This window comes from Mobula hypostoma, chromosome 24, assembly GCF_963921235.1.
Source record: "Mobula hypostoma chromosome 24, sMobHyp1.1, whole genome shotgun sequence".
In the NCBI taxonomy this organism is placed as follows: Eukaryota; Metazoa; Chordata; class Chondrichthyes; order Myliobatiformes; family Myliobatidae; genus Mobula; species Mobula hypostoma.
In genome coordinates, this window is record NC_086120.1 from 456,552 (window position 1) to 474,306 (window position 17,755).

The following is a 17,755-nucleotide window of genomic DNA, read 5'->3' on the forward strand; positions in this document are numbered from 1 at the left end:
AGGAATATCTGGAGTAACTTCTGAAATGCCTGCTTCGCTGCCGCTGCTACTGTGCGATGGAGAATCTCCAGAGACGAAGGCCCCAAATCTTCGGCTTTGCCTATCACCTGTTGCCCGGGCTGGGGACGAAGCACTCGGCAGAGATGGTGCTCGGTACTCGGTGTCGGAGGGCTGGTCGGAGGCTTGGAGTCGGACTGTGGTCGGATGATTTCAGGACGCTGCATCGGCAAGTTGGCAATGCTGGAGGTTTACTGTCTACGTGAGATGATGGGACTTTCGAGAAACTTTGAGACTTTTATTGTGCCTTGGTCTGTTCTTATCAAATTACGGTATTGTTTTGCACTGTTATAACTACGTTATAATTATGTGGTTTTTATTAGGGTAAGGGGGTTTCGACTTTTATGTTACTGCGGAGGCTGATTAAAATGGCGTCTTTGTTATGTTAATCTGGGGAATGCAGCTTTGTTGTGTTAAACGCTGAGAAAGTTTGTGCTAGCAGTTTTTTTTGCTTTAGTGTGTGATAAGAGAGTGCTATCAACCAATTGGGATAGTTGTTATGGTTTTGGTGTATTTGAAGATACTGTATACACGGTGTTTTGGGGCAGAAGGCAGGAGAGCGAGACAGAGGATGGACCAGGTGCTGTGATGTCCGCTAACGGGGTCGGACCCCGAGCGGGATGTTCGGCCAGGAGACGGAGACGGACTCGTGTGGAGCGTCTGGTCGACCACCATTGTTGGTCCCAGGCGGCCGGTCGAGGTGGTCCGAGGGGGTCGCAGGGTGAAGAAGAAGGGTCCTTGAGCTCCAACGGTTTTTGTGCACGAAGAGATTGAACTTTGATAAGTGTGGCGCCTTTTATTTTCCTTTTATATTTTATTCTCTTAATTATATAGTTCCAGTAATATCTATAAACTGTAGATCATTTAATTGTATCTGGTGTATTGTCTGTTGTTTGGATGGGGTGGGGTACATCACACAGCATCCACATAAACTAATTACCCAGTTTGGCGGGGCCGAGGCTGTTTCCCTAGACGACAGCGAGCCGAGCGACCCTGAGGGTGGCCGGGGGGGGGGCTACATTGTGGGAGCTTTGTCCGAGATTGAGTCTGCTGGTATGCTGTGTGGGTGCCCTGTTTAAATCTGTAATGTGTGTCTCTGTGGGTTATTTGCTGGTGATTGCTGTATGCGTTGTGGGTGCGGTCTTTGTTCGAGTTCAGGCCGGCATTGACAAGTTGCAGGTGGCACTCAGGGCTGTCCATGCGGTTGGGAGAGAGAGGAAAGAGTGGTCTGATTTGGAGGTAGGGTCTGCGAATAAATGTTCTAGCTCTGGCAGGCTCTGTCTGGCGCTTGGGATAGTGTCCACCCCAAGAGGGGCGGAGGCGTGCGAGACGTGGGCGGAGTGGATCTCTCAGTTGTTAGATGAGTGGCAGTGCTCGGTTGAGGGAGAGCGACAGGGATTGGTTGAAAGTTTAAGTAGGCGGGCTGGTGACGGTGTTACATCTGTCAGGTTCACTTACACCGTAGTGACAGCTGTCAGTTATTTGAAAGGGGGGGAAGTTTTCAGTGTGTCTTCTCTGGCTAGGAGGGCGGCTAAATTGCTTGCAGTGCCAGGGGGATCATTTCAGGGGATCAGCCCCTCCTTTAGTTGTTCAGCTGATCAGAGAGGGATAGAGAAACTTAGTGGAGGCCCAGTGGGGGAACGGCTTGGGGTCTCTGGGGAAGCACGTTCCCAGCAATGTACCAATGTACTTCCGAAAGGAGAAGACCCTATTCCTGAAGGCTTAGAGGGACAACGCCCCAGGGTGTCGTTATGGATAGAGGGAAGCGATGCTAAAGCTATCCTCGACCCCGGGGCGCAGGTCAGGTTGTTGTACAGGTCGTTTTACAACCGGTGTCTGAAGCATTTATCCTTGACAACCGCAAGGGCACCGGAGACTTTGGGTACTAGTGGCAGCAGTTATCCAGAAGACGATGATTGGTTAATGACCCTGGAGGTCATGGAGGCATTTTCTGGGCACCCAGTGTGTCAAGTTTCTTCTGAGCCTTGAGCCAGTACCGAAGTTAAACGAGACCCAGCGGTGGTACGGCCTGGGAAAGTAGCTGCCTTTCGCTAACTTCCCCGTGATTGAGGAAGAGACCTTTGGCCCTTCTCCCACTGAGTCAGGTGTAGTGGGGAGGGTTAGCTGTGGGCAGTCTGAGTTACGGCAGGATCAGGAAGGAGGAGAGGCGGGGCCCCGAACACGGGACTGGGGGCTCCGAGCTGTAGTGGTGGCCTGAGTGAGAGAGGAGTTGGCAAGCAGGCCCGAGGTATCCCTAGTAGTGTCTGAGCCTTTTGGGTTTAGGTGAGGGGGTACGGAGGTCTCGGAGGGTTAAGAAGCTCCCAGATAGGTTGGCCTATGTAGCGCCCGTGGGACGGGAGTGAGGTCCACTGTTTGGGGAGCACTGTCACTGTGTGTATCTGTGTATGTGTGTGTTGTGTGTCTGCAGGACTGGTTGGCGAGTTATTTAGAAGTCATGAGGACATGACTTTATTTGGTGGGGGGAGAGTGTAAGGGGGTTTCGACTTTTATGTTACTGCGGAGGCTAATTAAAATGGCGTCTTTGTTATGTTAATCTGGGGAATGCGGCTTTGTTGTGTTAAACGCTGAGAAAGTTTGCGCTAGCAGTTTGTTTTTGCTTTAGAGTGTGATAAGAGAGTACTATTAACCAATTGGGATAGCTGTTATGGTTTTGGTGTATTTGAAGATACTGTATGCGCAGGGTTTTGGGACAGAAGGCGGGAGAGCGAGACAGAGGATGGACGAGGTGCTGTGAGTCCGCTAACGGGGTCGGACCCCGAGCGGGAAGTTTGGCGAGGAGACGGAGACGGACTCGTGGTTTTTGTGCACGAAGAGATTGAACTTTGATAAGTGTGGCGCCTTTTATTTTCCTTTTATATTTTATTCTCTTTTAATTATATAGTTCCAGTAATATCTATAAACTGTATCATTTAATTGCATCTGGTGTATTGTCTGTTATTTGGGCAGGGTGGGGTACCTCACACAGCATTCACACAAACGAATTACCCAGTTTGCTGGGGCTGTGGCTGTTTCCCTAGACAACAGCGAGCCGAGCAACCCTGAGGGTGGCCGGGGGGGCTACATTAGTTTTTAAGTCGGTTTGTCAAGTGTTTTTGTGATATCATTCTGGAAAAACATTGCATCATTTCTTAATGCATGCATTACTAAATGACAATAAAAGGGGACTGCGTGTTCTTATAATAATCATCATCATTATATCCTGGATAATGACTACGTGACTGGCAGACCACAGTATGTGCAGCTTCAGAGCTGTGTGTCAGACATGGCTATAAGCAGCACTAAGGCTCCACTAACTCCTTTCCTGTTTACACTGTGTACCTTGGACTTTAGATACAACACTGAGTCATGTCATCTTCAGAAATTCTCTGACAACTCAGCAATAGTTGGGTGTATAAAGGGAGGACAGGAGGATGAATACAGGGCCCTGGTGGAGGACTGTCAAATGGTACAAGCTGAATCATCTGCAGATCAACATTAGTAAGACAAAGGAGACGGTGATGGACTTTAGGAAGGCTAAGCCTACATTGCTCCCTGTTACTACTGGTGGTGAGGATCTGGGGATACATCTGGATGACCGACTTAAGTGCAGCACCCATACTGAAGCTGTGTGCAAGAAGGGCCAGTCACCTCTACTTCCTGAGCAGACTGAGGTCCTTTGGATAACACAGGCCTCTCCTTCACATGTTCTACCAGCCTGTTGTCGTCAGTACAATCTTCAATATGGTGGTGTGCTGAGGCAGTGACATCAACACGAGTGGAGCTAACAGCCTTAATAAACTGATTAGAAAGGCTGGGTCTGTTATAGGAGTCAAACTGCGCATACTGGAGGCTGAGGTACAATAAAGGACCCTACACAACATCCTGGCAATTCTGGACAATGTTTCTCACCCTCTGCATGCCACCTTGGCTGAACAGAGGAGCACTTCTAGTAATAGACCAAGACAAATGCGCTGCTCCAAACAGCGCTATATGAGATCATTCTTACTCTCAGCATCTGCTCTGGGTGTCAGATGTGGGATTTCCACGAGACTATCAGCCACCCTAATGACCACATCTGCACCAGGTACATCGAGATGACCTTACAGACCATATCAGAAAACTAAAACTGCAGTTTGATAACCTTTGGCTTGTTAGGGAAAGTGAAGCAGTGGTAAGAGTTACAGATAGTCACCCCATGGCTACAGGAGACAGATAAATGAATGAATGTCAAGAGAGGGAAGTGGGAACATCGGATAGTGGAGAGCACCCCATGGGCCATACCCCTCAACAATAAGTACTCCATTTGAGTACATTTGGGGGGGGGGGGGGGAGAAGAGAAATGACCTAACTGGGGGAAGCAACAGCGGCCACTCCTCTGACACCGAGTTGCTCAGAAGGGTAAGGAACTGAAGAGGATGGCAGCAGTAACAGTGGACTCTATAGTCAGGGGGCAGACAGGCGATTCTGTAGATGTGAAAAGGAAACTGGGATGGTAGCTTGCCTCCCGGGTGCCAGGGTCCGCAATGTTTCTGAACTTGTCCACCATATCCTAAAAAGGGAGAGAGAGCAGCCAGAAGTCGTGATACATATTCTTATCAACAATATAGATAGAAAAAGGGAGGAGGTCATGAAAAAAGAATACAGAGGTTTAGGAAGGAAGCTGAGAAGCAGCACCTCAAGGGTAGTAATCTTGGGATTGATACCTGAGCCATGCGACAGTGAGGATAGGAATAGAATAAGGTGGCAGATAAAAGAGTGGCCGAAGAATTAGAGCAGGGGGCAAAGATTCACCGGTACAAAAGGTGCAGATTATACTTGAATCAGAGGGAAACCAATATTCTTGCAGGCAGGTTTACTAGAGCTGTTGGGAGTGGTTTAAACTAATATAGCAGGGAGATGGCAGTCAGTATGATAGAGCTGAGGATGAGCCAGCAGGTTTACAAGTAGATGATGGGTGTAACATAAATGTAAGGAAGAACAAGCCAATGATTGGGTACAAATGCAGGCAGAGAAAAAATTAAATTGTACCATGGAGGAAAAATTCAAAAGGGCGAAGAATGCAGGACTGATCATGCTGTATTTAAATGTGCGTAGCATAAGGAATAAGGTGGATGAACTCGTGGCACAATTAGAGATTGGTTGGTGTGACGCTATGGGCATCACTGAGTTGTGGCTGAAGGAAAGGTGGGAGCTTAACATCAAAGGATAGGTGGTGGTGTGGCTCTGTTGGTAAGAGATGGAATTACATATTTAGAAAGAGATGACACGGGGTCAGAGAATGTTGTTTGTGGGTGGAGTTAAGAAACTGCAAGGATTTTAAAAAATCCACTATGGAAATCACATATAGGCCTCTAATAGTAACCAAGATGTAGGCTGAGATTGCCAAGGGAGTTGGAAAAGGCATGTAATAAGGATAATGACACAATTGTAAAGGGGTCTTAAATATGCAAGGGGATTGGGAAGTCAGGTTGGTGTCAGATTGTAAGAGAAGGAATTTGTTAAATGCATACGAGATGGTTTTATTAGAGCAGCTTGTGCTTGAGCTTACAAGGGGAAAGGCCATCTTAGATTGGGTGTTGTGTAATAACCCAGATCTTATTAGAGAGCTCAAATAAAGAAACCCTTAGCAGGCAGTGATCATATGATTGAATTCATACTGCAGTTTGAGAGGGTGAAGCACAAGTCACATGTATCATAATGATTGGAGGAGGATACTGACAAGGATCAGAGCAGTGGTAGCTGAAGGTTCTGGGAGTAGTTCACAAGGAACAGGATAGACATGTCCCACAGAAGTAGTGGTTGATATTGGACCACTGGAAAGTGATGCTGGTGACATAGTACAAGGGGTGATTGATAGGTTCATAGCCTAAGGTAGAAGGAGTCAATTTTTAAAAACCTAGCACATTTATTTTTCAACATAGTCCCCTTCTACATGCCCTGACTAGGAGTTGAGGACGCCATCATCTTCCTGCTGAACTGTGTCTACGCCCACCTGGACAAGCCAGCGAGCACTGTGAGGGTCATGTTTTTTGACTTCTCCAGTGCGTTCAACAGCAACCGCCCTGCTCTGCTGGGGGAGAAGCTGACAGCGATGCAGGTGGATGCTTTCCTGGTATCATGGATTCTTGATTACCTGACTGGCAGACCACAGTACATGTGCTTGCAACACTGTGTGTCCGACAGAGTGATCAGCAGCACTGGGGCTCCACAGGGGACTGTCTTGTCTGCCTTTCTCTTCACCATTTACACCTCGGACTTCAACTACTGCATGGAGTCTTATCATCTTCAGAAGCTTTCGGATGACTTGCCACATTGTTTGTCAATGATTTGGATAATGGAATTGATGGCTTTGTGGCAAAGGTTGCGGATGATACAAAGATAGGTGGAGGGGTAGGTAGTGCTGAGGGAGCAATGTGATAGCAGCAGGGCTTGGAAGAATGGGCAAAAAAGTGGTAGATCGAATACAGAGTTGGGAAATGTAGGATGATGCATTTTGGTAAAAGGAACAGTACTGCAGACTATTATCTACATGGAGAGAAGGTTCAAACTTCAGAGGTGCAGAGGGGCTTAGAGAACAGACTATAAAAACAAGGAGATAATGCTGTGGCTTTACAAGACAGTAGTCAGGCCACACTTGGATTATTGTCAACAGTTTTTGGCGCCATATCCCCATGTTGTCATAAAGGATGTGTTGTCATTGGAGAGAGTCCAGAGGAGGCTCACAAGGATGATTCTGGAAATGAAGGGTTTAACATATGAGGAGTGTTTGGCAACTCTGGGCCTGTACTTGGAATTTAGAAGAATGTGTAGGGATCTCATTGAAACCTACCGAATGTTGAAAGGACTAGATAGGGTGGATGTGGAGAGGATGTTCCCTCTGGTATGGGGTATCTAGAAATAGAGGGAACAGCCTCAAAATTGAGGGGGAGACCTTTCAGAACAGAGGTAAGGAGTTTTGTTTTTAGCCAGAGTAGTGAATCCATGGAACGCTCTGCCACAAACTGCAGTGGAGGCCAAGTCCATGGGTATATTTAAGGCGTAAGTTCATAGTTTCCTGATCGGTCAGGGCATCAAAGGATATGGTGAGAAGGCAGGTGTATGGGGTTGAGTGGAATCCGGGATCAACCATGATGGAATGGCGGAGCAGAGTCAATGTGCTGAATGGCACAATTCTGCTCCTGTGTCTTTAAGGACACCCCCCTCCTCTTGTTAGACCGTTTGTGGTAACTTATTTTTTATTCTTTCTACTTCTAATATTTATATCTGTGCATTTCTAATGCTACTGTGATACTGTAATTTCCTTTAGGATCAATAAAGTATCTGTTTAGCCATTGCTGTCCTGGGAAAAAGATGTTGGCTGTCCACTCATTCCATGCCTCTCATTATCTTATACACCTTGTTTAATACAAACTCGATGGGCAAAAAGCATAGAGAAGTATGCATGTGAAATAAGTTGCCAGAGAAAATGGTTGAGGCAGGTACAATAACAACTTTTAAAAGACAATTAATTGAGCAGGTACAGGTATAAGAACGGTTTAGAAAGTTATGGGAAAATACCAGCAAATGGGACTAGCCTGTATGGGAATCGTGGCATGAGGTCAAGATATATATATCTAGACCGAGACAGCGAGAGAGAAACCGTTTGATAGAGCCATTTTTTTCCTGGTATGACACTTTCGTACCTTGTCTGTTTTATCCTCTGAGTAAGGGTTTTGTGTAGGATCCTGATCAATTCCACCTCCGATACTGAATCCCAGGATTAGGTTATCACCATGGCGCAATTTACAGATTTCAATACGTTGCTGGAAAAAAAAAAGACCTGGAAATATGTGGCAAATAAACTCAAAACATGGATACAGTAACTCTATCTCCAACAGCACAATTCATTAAAAAGAGCTCATCCTTCTTTCAACAACTTAGCAGAATCCTCAGAGTTTCTCCCTCCATGCCAAGCTGTCCATTTATACTATCCTTGCCAGCAGTCTTCTACCATGCAAAATTAAACAATTCCATCAGCTTCCTTTCTTCACAATATTGTTTTTAAATAAAGAGCACAAGGGTATAGATAGGTAAATACAGGTTTCCCCCGCAATTGGAAGGTAGAGCGTTCCTATGAAATGGTTCGTAAGCTGGAATATCGTAAAGTGAAGAAGCAATTACCATTTATTTATATGGGAAAAATTTGTGAGCGTACACAGACCCAAAAATTAACCTACCAAATCATGCCAAATAACACACAAAACCTAAAATAACAGTAACATATAGTAAAAGCAGGAATGATATGATAAATACACAGCCTATATAAAGTAGAAATACTTTTCTACAATCATTGCTGCACTGTCCACCGTAGCGAAAATCTCACGCAAGCGCTCTTGGCAGAAACACTCTCTCCAGTAACCTTTAAGCTATGAAGCTGCCAAATCATACCAAAGAACCATAAAAATACACAGCCTATATAAAGTAGAAATAATGTATGTACAGTGTAGTATCACTTACCGGAATCGGGAAGATAGCGCCGAGCACACTGATGGTGGTGTGTTAGGCTGAGTCGGAGGTTAGGGTGGTGCAGTGGTCCCCAACCTCCGGGCAGCAAACCGATACCGATCCGCGGAGAGTGCAGCGGTAGCCGGAAGGCACCCAGCACATCTTTAAGAAAAAAGCCGAAATAAACAAGCTAATTAATTAGGTGCCGCCTGGCACCGAATCACCTCTGATCTTGGCCGACATTTACGTGCCAGGTGGCACCTAATTAATTAGCTTGTTTATTTTGGCTTTTTTCTTAAAGATGTGCAGGGTGCGTCCTGGCTACCGCTGCATTCTCCACGGCAATGTATCAGTCCGCGGCCTAGGGATTGGGGTGGTGGGACACTGGGGTGTCATCTCATCGTCGTCTGTTTCCATCAGGGCAGGCAGGTCATTTTCTTCTATCTCGAAACGCTTAATTATGTCTAGTTTTACACTAAGTGTAACACCATTACGAGCTCTTTCAGGCTTTTCCGATTCCTTAGAACTCATCTTGCCAACGGCTGCTCACAGGCATGTGTTTAAGCAATGCCGGCGAGAATGCAGTTCCAGGGGAGGAGCTTGGCTGCTTGGGGCGCACGCTGCCTTTTTTTGTGACAGTGAAAACACTTTCTGTTAGCAAAAACAGGTAACTAATGTAGGTCTTTCATAACAGCGAGGTGTCGTAAAGCGAACGTTCGAAAAGCAGGGGACACCTGTACAAGCAGGCTTTTTTCCCCACTGAGGTCACTTGAGATTAGGTATGGGTGAAAGATGAAATATTTAAGGGGTACCTGAAGGGGAACATCTTCACTCACAGGGTGGCCATTGTTGGAAGAACTGCCAATGGAAAGGTTGGATGCAGATTCAATTACAATATTTAAGAGAAATTTGTACAAGTACATGGATGGGAGAGGTGTGGAGGGCTATGGTCCAGATGTGTGTCAATGGGACGAGGCAAAATAACAGTTCAGCATGCACTAAATAGTCTGAAGGTCCTGTTTATGTTCTGAAGTGCTCTCTGACTCTATGACCCAGTAAACATCAATTAGTACAGTTACAAACCTACACTTTTTCATAAATTTTCAAACACAGAACCATCAGTTTTCTTGTAGGCCATGTGCCTGTAAGTGACACTAGCAGTTAGATGCAAGTTTCAACTATGATTTACATAATACAACAGTCTCTCACTTTTCCTTCTGAAAATTTCTAATCCTCATTAGGTGCAAAGCAAGTGCCATACAATGCAAATAAAGGTTGGAGCTGCTAATGAACTGGGTGTTCTGTTGGCTGCTTTTTTTTATATAAATTGTCACAATATCCAGGCATTCACAGTAAATAAAAAGAAACAATAGAATCAATGAAAAACCACATACAAGGCAGACAAACAAAGATGCAAAAGACAACCAACTTTTCAAATAGAAAATATAAATAAATAGGCAATAAATATCAAGAACAAGAATAAATGTAAATAGTGGGGAGTTCTTTACCTTTGTTTACAATTTCAGATGATGATATAGTTTCATCCTGTATAAAGATCATAAGAGATAGGAGCAGAATTGGGCCACTTGGCCAATTGAGTCTCCATCATTCCATCAGACTAATTTATTATCCCTCTCAACTCCATTCTACAACTTTCTCCCTATAACATTTGATGCCCTGACTAATCAAGAACTTATCAACCTCTGCTTTAAAAATACTCAGTGATATAGCCTCAGTGGCAATGAATTCTACAGATTCACTACCCTCTGGATAAAAAAATTCCTTTCATCTCTATCCCAAATGGGTGTTCCTCTATTCTGAGGCTCTGCCATCTGCTCCAAGACTCACCCACTGTAGAAAACACCCTCTCCACATCCACTCGATCTAGGCCTTTCAATATTCAATAGGTTTCAATGAAATTCCCCATCATTCTTCTAACCCCCAGCGAGTACAGGCTCAGAACCACCAAATGCTCCTCATACATTAACCCATTCATTACTGGATTCATTCTCATGAACCTCCTCTGAACCCTTTCCAGTGTCAGTACATCTTTTCTTAGATAAGGGGCCCAAAACTGCTCATAATACTGCAAGTGCGGTCTGACCAATGACTTATAAAGCCTTAGCAAAACATCCTTCCTTTTGTATTCTAGTCCTCTTGAAATGAATGCTAACCTTACCACCACATCAGCCTGCAAGTTAACCTTTAGGGAACCCTGGACAAGGGCTTCCCGGTCCCCTTTCACCTCTGATTTTATAATTTGCTTCCATTTAGAAAATAACCTATGCCTTTATTCCTTCTGCCAAAATGCATGACCACACACTTCCCTACACTCTATTTCCTCTGCCACTTCTTTGTCCATTCTCCCAATCTGCCCAAGAACTTCTACAAACCCACTGCTTCTTCAACACTGCCTGTCCCTCCACTCATCTTTGTAACATCTCCAAACTTGGTTACAAAGCCAAAGTTCACAGCTCATTATGATAGTATGAATAGTTTATACAGCTTGAGATCCTTCTCCTTACAGGCAGCCACAAAACTAAAAAATTCAACAGAATCCATTAAAACAAAAGAACACAGTTGAACACCCAATGTGCAGAGAAAAACAAATCATGCAAACAATAAAAGTAAGCATGCAGCATTCAGAACTGAAAGTTACAAAAGTGAGGACACAGTCAGGCAGATTCAGAAGTCTGTTAGTTACAGGCCACAGCCTCCGTTCTGTACAAGACGAGAAACTGCAGAGCAGTGAGCTGAAGTTCAGAGCAGAAATGAGTAAACCTCACAGCGCAGAGAGGTGAGCCAGCTCGTCCCTCACTTCCAGCTCCAACACCCTGACCTCTTCAATCTGGCCCACCACTTAAATCAACCAAACCTCTGGTCATTCCTTGCATTCAGACCCGAGCCTTGCTACTTCGATACGGTCTCGGGCCCAAGCCCTACCGCCTCAATTCAGCCCATGGCCAATCTTTCCAATTTAACTTGACAAACCTTGGGTCTTTCCTCACTCTGGGGTCCGGGATCTGCCTCAACTCCACCACATTGCATTGCCCCCCCCCCCCCCCGGTCAGCTCAGCAATGGCCATATATTGGCTCATTCCCTGCTCTCCAGCCACCTCAATTCGGCCTGCACACGACACATGACAACCACGCGGCACCTCTGATACAGTTCACACCGCAAAAATGCCAGGTTGCAAAGACGGTTCAAAAGCTCAACACAGATGGGGAAGTTACTAGCTATTGTTTGCAGTGATCGTTTACCAGAAAGTGTGATTTATAAAGTGTTTAGTTGTAGTCTGTCTATTTTTTTTGCCACCAACAAGTAGTCACTGAGCTTCACCAGTGCCATCTTAAACTGGAAGGTTCTCAATTCCATCATCCAAACAGTTGACATTATAACGTGAAAAGCAATCCCAATACCGAACCTTGCGGAACACCACAACATAGGCAGCCAACCAGAATAGGCTGCCTTGATTCCAACTCCTTGCCTCCTGCCAATGCTTCCTACATTTAGTATCTTTCCTGCAATTGCATGGGCTCCGATTTTGTTAAACAGTGTCATATGCGGTAATTAGTAAAAGAGTTTCCGAAAATCCAAGTACACAACATCCACCGACTCGACTCTCCTCTGTCTATCCTGCCTGTTATTTCTTCAAAGAATTGCAAAAGATTTGTCAGGCAAGGTTTTCTCTTGAGTAAACCATGCTCACTATGGCCTATTTTATCATGTGCCTCCAAGTACACTGAGACCTCATCCTTAACAATCGACTCCAACATCTTCCCAACCTCTGAGGTCAGACTAACTGGCCTATAGTTTCCCTTCTTCTGCCTCCCTCCCTTCTTGAAGAGTGGAGTTATATTTGCAATTTTCCAGTGTTCCGAAACCATTGCAGAATGTTGTGTTTCTTGAAAGATCATTACAAATGCCTCCACAGTCTCTTCAGCCACCTCTTTCAGAACCCTGGAGTGTAGTGTATCTGGTCTAAGTGACTTATCCACCTGCAGACCTTTCAGCATCACAAGCCTCCATTTCTGTCTCCTGATAATCTAGAACTTCCAGCATACTGCTAGTGTCCACAGTGATAATAGATACAAAATACTAATTTAGTTCATCTGACATTTTCTGTTACCTTCTGTTGTTTTTGTAAAGCTTCCCAATCCTCTTAACTTCTCAATAATTTTTGTTCTATTACATGCCCCACTTTTGCTTTTATGTTGCCTTTGACTTCCCTTGTCAGCCAGCGTTCCCTCATCCTCTCTTTGGGATGGATCTATTCCGTGCCTTCCCAATTGCCCCGGAAACTCCAGCCATTGCTGTTTTGCTGTCATCCCTGCTAACGACCCTTCCAATCAACTATGGCCAACTCCTCTCTCATGCCTCTAATTCCCTTTATTCCACTGTAATACTGGTACATCTGACTTTATTTTCTCCCTCTCAAACTACAGGGTGAATTCTATCATATTATAACCACTGCCTCCCAAGGGTTCCTTTAACTTAAACTCCCTAATCGAATCTGGTTCATTATACAACACCCATTATAAAATTGCCTTTCCCCTAGTGGCTCAATCACAAGATGCTCTAAAAAAAACCATCTTGTAGGCACTCTACAAATTCCCTCTCTTAGGATCCAGCACCAGAGATACCCTTCTGCCTGCTCCCAGTCCTTTCAATACAAGGTTATCCTTGGCCATTAAACTCACAACTATGATCTTCTTTCAGCCACGTCTCGATGATGCCCATAACATCATACCTGCCAATTTGTAACTGCACTACAAGATCATCTTACCTTACTCTGTACATTGCATGCATTCATCACATATTCATTCCATCCTGTATTCATTACCCTTTTGAATTTTGCCCCATGTTACATCTCACCTCATCCCACTGTCTGCCATTTTGCTCTATGATCTGCCTGTCCACCCTCACAGTCTCACTACATACTACATCGATTTGTATACCAACTGTCCACTCCTCAGCCTTATCACTCCAGTTCCCATCCCCCTGCCAACTTAGTTTAAACCCTCTTCAACAGCTCTAGCAAACCTGCCCACAAGGAAATTGGTTTCCCTCAGGTTCAGGTGTAACCTAACTTCCCCAAGAGATCCCAAAGATCCAGAAATCTCAAACCCTGCCCCTGGACCACTCATTCATCTGTACCTATCATCCTATTCCTGCCCTGACTAGCATCCGGCACTGGGAGTAATGAAGAGGTTAATACCTTGGCAGTCCTGTTCTTCAGCCTTTTCTTAAACTCCCTTTACTCAGTGTGCAAAACCCTTTTCCCCCTTGATTCCACTGTGCAGCACAGCTGCTGGCTGCTCACTCTCCCTCTTCAGAATCTTCTGCAACTGCTCTAAGACATCCTGGACCATAGCACCTGGGAGACAACACACTACTCTGGCTTCCCTTTCTCAGCCACAGAATCTCCTGCCCATTCCCCTAACTATCGAGTCACCTGTCACTCTTGCTCCCCCTTACTTTGCCCTTCCCTGCTGATTCTCAGAGCCAGTCACAATGCCACTGGCCCGGCCGCTGCTGTGCCCTGATAGGCCGTCCCTCCCAGCAGTTTCCAAAGGGTATGTTTGTTGCTGAGGGAAACAGCTACAGGGAAAACCCTACATTGACTGCTTACTCCTCTTGGTAGTTGCTCATCTACTTTCTGAAGCATGCACTCTGAGTGTGACCGTCTCAGTAAAAAATCCATCTATGAAGTTTAAGCCTCCCCGATGGTCCAGAGTGTATCCAGCTCTAGCTCCAGTTCTTTGACCTAATCAGTCAGGAGCTGAAGTTGGGTGAACTTCCTGCAAATGCAGTCAGACAGACTGTTAGGAACCCTGAAATCCCACATCTCACAGCAGCAGCTTTCCATTGCCTGAACTATCATCCTGCCTACACTTGTTATGCCTGTAACTCATCAAACTTAAGTTCTAGCCTGAAATGAATCATGGAACTTCCTGGTTTAATGTAGGAAAGTCCAAGAGATATTTTAAGTACTAGATAAGGATAATGATAGTTCTTAAGTATTTGAAATTTTATGAAAAAATATTACTTACAAACAGCTGCCAGAGGAAGTGGTAAATGCAAATTCATTTGCAACAATTAAGAGAAGTTTGGACGATACGTAAGCGTTATGAAAGGTGTTTCCAAGTGTGGGTTGATGGGACTAGACAGAATAACAGTTCAGCACAGACTAGATAGGCCAAAGGGCCTGTTTCTGTGCTGTAGTGCTCTAACTATGATTTTTACCATTATCTCTGGACAAAACGCACAACATCAGAGCAGACTCAATGGGCCAAATGGCCTAATTCTGCTCAATGTCTTATGTTCTTATACTTCAGACAGATGTGGAGAAATTTCTTTAGCCAGAGAGTGGGGAATGTGTTACCACAGAGAGCTGTGGAGGCCAGGTCATTGGGTGTATTTAAGGCAGGAATTGAGTGGTTCTTGATTGGACACGGCACCAAAGGTTACAGGGAGAAGGCTTTGGAATGGGGTTGATGAGGGGAAAAAAGAAATCAGCCGTTTGAATAGCAGAACAGACTCAATGGCCAAATGTCCGAATTCTGCTCCTATGTCTTATGGTCTTATTTTGCTTCGTCAGCTTAAAGCTCTTCTGACTTCTACTCTGACATTTTTTAAAATTTCACACCCTGTATTAAGATGTGTTCACCATTAATTTCAGATCACGTTGGCAACATAAATGCTAAAGAACGTAGCAATAGATGGCACTCTCAGAACAAGAGTACACAGGTTACAACAAACAATCTGCTGCAGGAACTCAGTAAGTTGAGCAACATCCGTGGGGTGAAAAGGAACTGTCGACTTTTCAGTTGGAACCCCAGCAGATTGTTTGTTGCTCCAGACTCCAGTCTTTAGTAATACACAGGTAACATTACTGGGTTCTTCCACTAAGCTACGTATAAATTAATCAAAATCAGAAGTTTGAAGGCCAGCACTGAGATTAGTAAAGATGTGCAAAATTCCAAATGAATTTATTATAGACGTAGGTATATGTTACCATATACCACCTTGAGATTCATTTTCTTGCAAGTATTCGCAGGAAAAAAATGAAATACCATAGAATGTTATGAAAACCTGTACACAAAGACTGACAAAACAATCTGCAAAAGACAAACTACAAATAAAAAAAATACTGAGAGCCTGAGTTGTAAAAACCTACATAGATATGATATGCCAAAGAACTGGTTTCTGTATTATATAACACCAATACAAAAAACTCACACGGGCGCTGCCTGATTCGTTGCGAAAGCTCAACGAATGTGATGAACCTACAGTCAGCACTTCACAAAGTGAACTATTAAGTAATTCCTTTGAAATGTGCTGCACTGCTTCACTGTCACTTCAAGAATCAAGAATCCCCCCCCCCCCACCTACCCCCAGGAAGTGCAACGATTTCGACCTTATCCAGGACAGCAGATTCACAGAAGTCCGACAACTGTGGAATTCAATTCATGCAGGGGCAAGCACCTATGCATTCCTGGAGTGGGGCCGAATATTAACTGCTCAGCACGCGTTTGCCAGGACTTTTGAAACTGATTTACAACAGCTTGCAAACATTACATGTCATCGATGGAGAAACAGCCGCCCCGACACTAACACTCTAAAACCACAGACTGACAGCGACTGAAGGCACAAGGGGGACGGGGTGAGCAGACAAAGGCTGGAGGCTCGGCTGAGGGGGCGGCAGGGCGGCAGGACGGCAGCGACCGACGACATCAATCACGTTCACTCACCACAATAGCCGTGACCGGCTGCCCGGCCACGAATGACATCCTGAGACCGACCGGTTGCTGAGACAGCGCCCGCCGTGCCGTAGAGAAGCCAAGGCTCAGGGTCGCGGCCCAGCCCTGACGACTGCGCCCTTTCGGCAACTTCCGGTAAGATGGTGGCCCGCCTGGCGTCTTCTTCGGGGCCAAGCTTATTACAAGACAGTGCTGGACATTAAGAACTTGAGGTACTGCAGGGTTACCTCATCAGCAAGTTGTTCGTTGTCGGAGGAGCTGGACTCGTGCTGCCTGCTACAGAGAGGCGTCGGCGTCAAAATTCAAAGTAAATTTATTATCAAAGTACATATGTGTTCGAAAGTTAATTTATTATCAAAGTATGCAGTATTCAACTCTTCTCCAAATAATCACAAAACAAAGAAAACCATAGAAATCGTTTAAAAAGAAACATTAACTCCTCCCACAATAAAATGATAACACGATAATCAATCGCCAAACCGTCCCTCCCCAGCATAAAACACAACGAGAACATCGAACCCCAAACTCGCCTCCCTGAACAAAAAACTAACAAAACGCAACACGAATATCAACCCGCAAACTCCCTCCCCTCACGCAAAATAAAACAACGAACTGGTGAAAACACAGAATATAAAAACCATAAGACTGAGAAAGCCCACAGTACAATCCATAAATTCAGAACCTCAGTAACATTCTCTGCCCGCATCCAGGGGGGCAGAGGGAGGGAGGCAGAGAGAGAGACGCCACTTGAATGCAGAGGCCTACCCTTCTGGCCGCCACACAGTCTCCTCTGGCAGCAGAATTGAATTGAATTTATTACATCCCTCACATAGACGAGGAGTAAAAATCTTTGCATTCCATCACCGTCTAAACGAGCAATCATAGTAATTTATAATAGTTTATAATAAATAGAACAGTCAATGTAATATAGAGTACACTCAAATCAGCGCTAGTTCATCAGTCTGATGGCCTGGTGGAAGAAACGGTCCTGGAGCCTGTTAGTCCTGGCTTTTATGCTGCGGTACCGCTTCCCGGATGGAATAGATTGTGGTGGGGTGACTTGGGTCCCCAATGATCCTATGGGCCCTTTTTACACACCTGTCCTTGTAAATATCCTGAATCATGGGAAGTTCACAACTACAGATGTGCTGGGCTGCCCGCACCACTCTCTGCAGTGTCCTGCGATTAAGGGAGGTACAGATCGCACCACTCTCTGCAGTGTCCTGCGATTAAGGGAGGTACAGATCCCATCAGGCAGTCACACTGAACCTTCGCTCACCTTCTGCATTTGCCTCGATGTTTCAATCTTCCTCAATGCTTTAATCAGGGAAATGGAGTCTCTAAGCTCTTCACCTCAAAGTGTTTGAGCTCAGACTCGCTTCCTGGAATCTTCCTGGAGACAGCAAATTGCTGGATCGCTCAATTGATCTCCAAACTGTAAATCATGGGC

General features: G+C 45.1%; 1 protein-coding gene across 1 annotated transcript in view; it reads right to left on the minus strand.

The window, feature by feature from the left end:
- The window catches only part of tax1bp3 (Tax1 (human T-cell leukemia virus type I) binding protein 3), a 52,028-nt gene extending 35,360 nt beyond the window's left edge, over positions 1-16,668 (minus strand). The window contains exons 1-2 of the mRNA XM_063032661.1: positions 16,297-16,668; positions 7,740-7,859 (exon numbers count right to left, since the gene is read on the minus strand). Coding sequence (XP_062888731.1) covers positions 7,740-7,859; positions 16,297-16,335 — 159 coding nt within the window. The 5' untranslated portion in view covers positions 16,336-16,668. The remainder of the gene's footprint in view (positions 1-7,739; positions 7,860-16,296) is intronic.
- Positions 16,669-17,755: the final 1,087 nt, after the last annotated feature.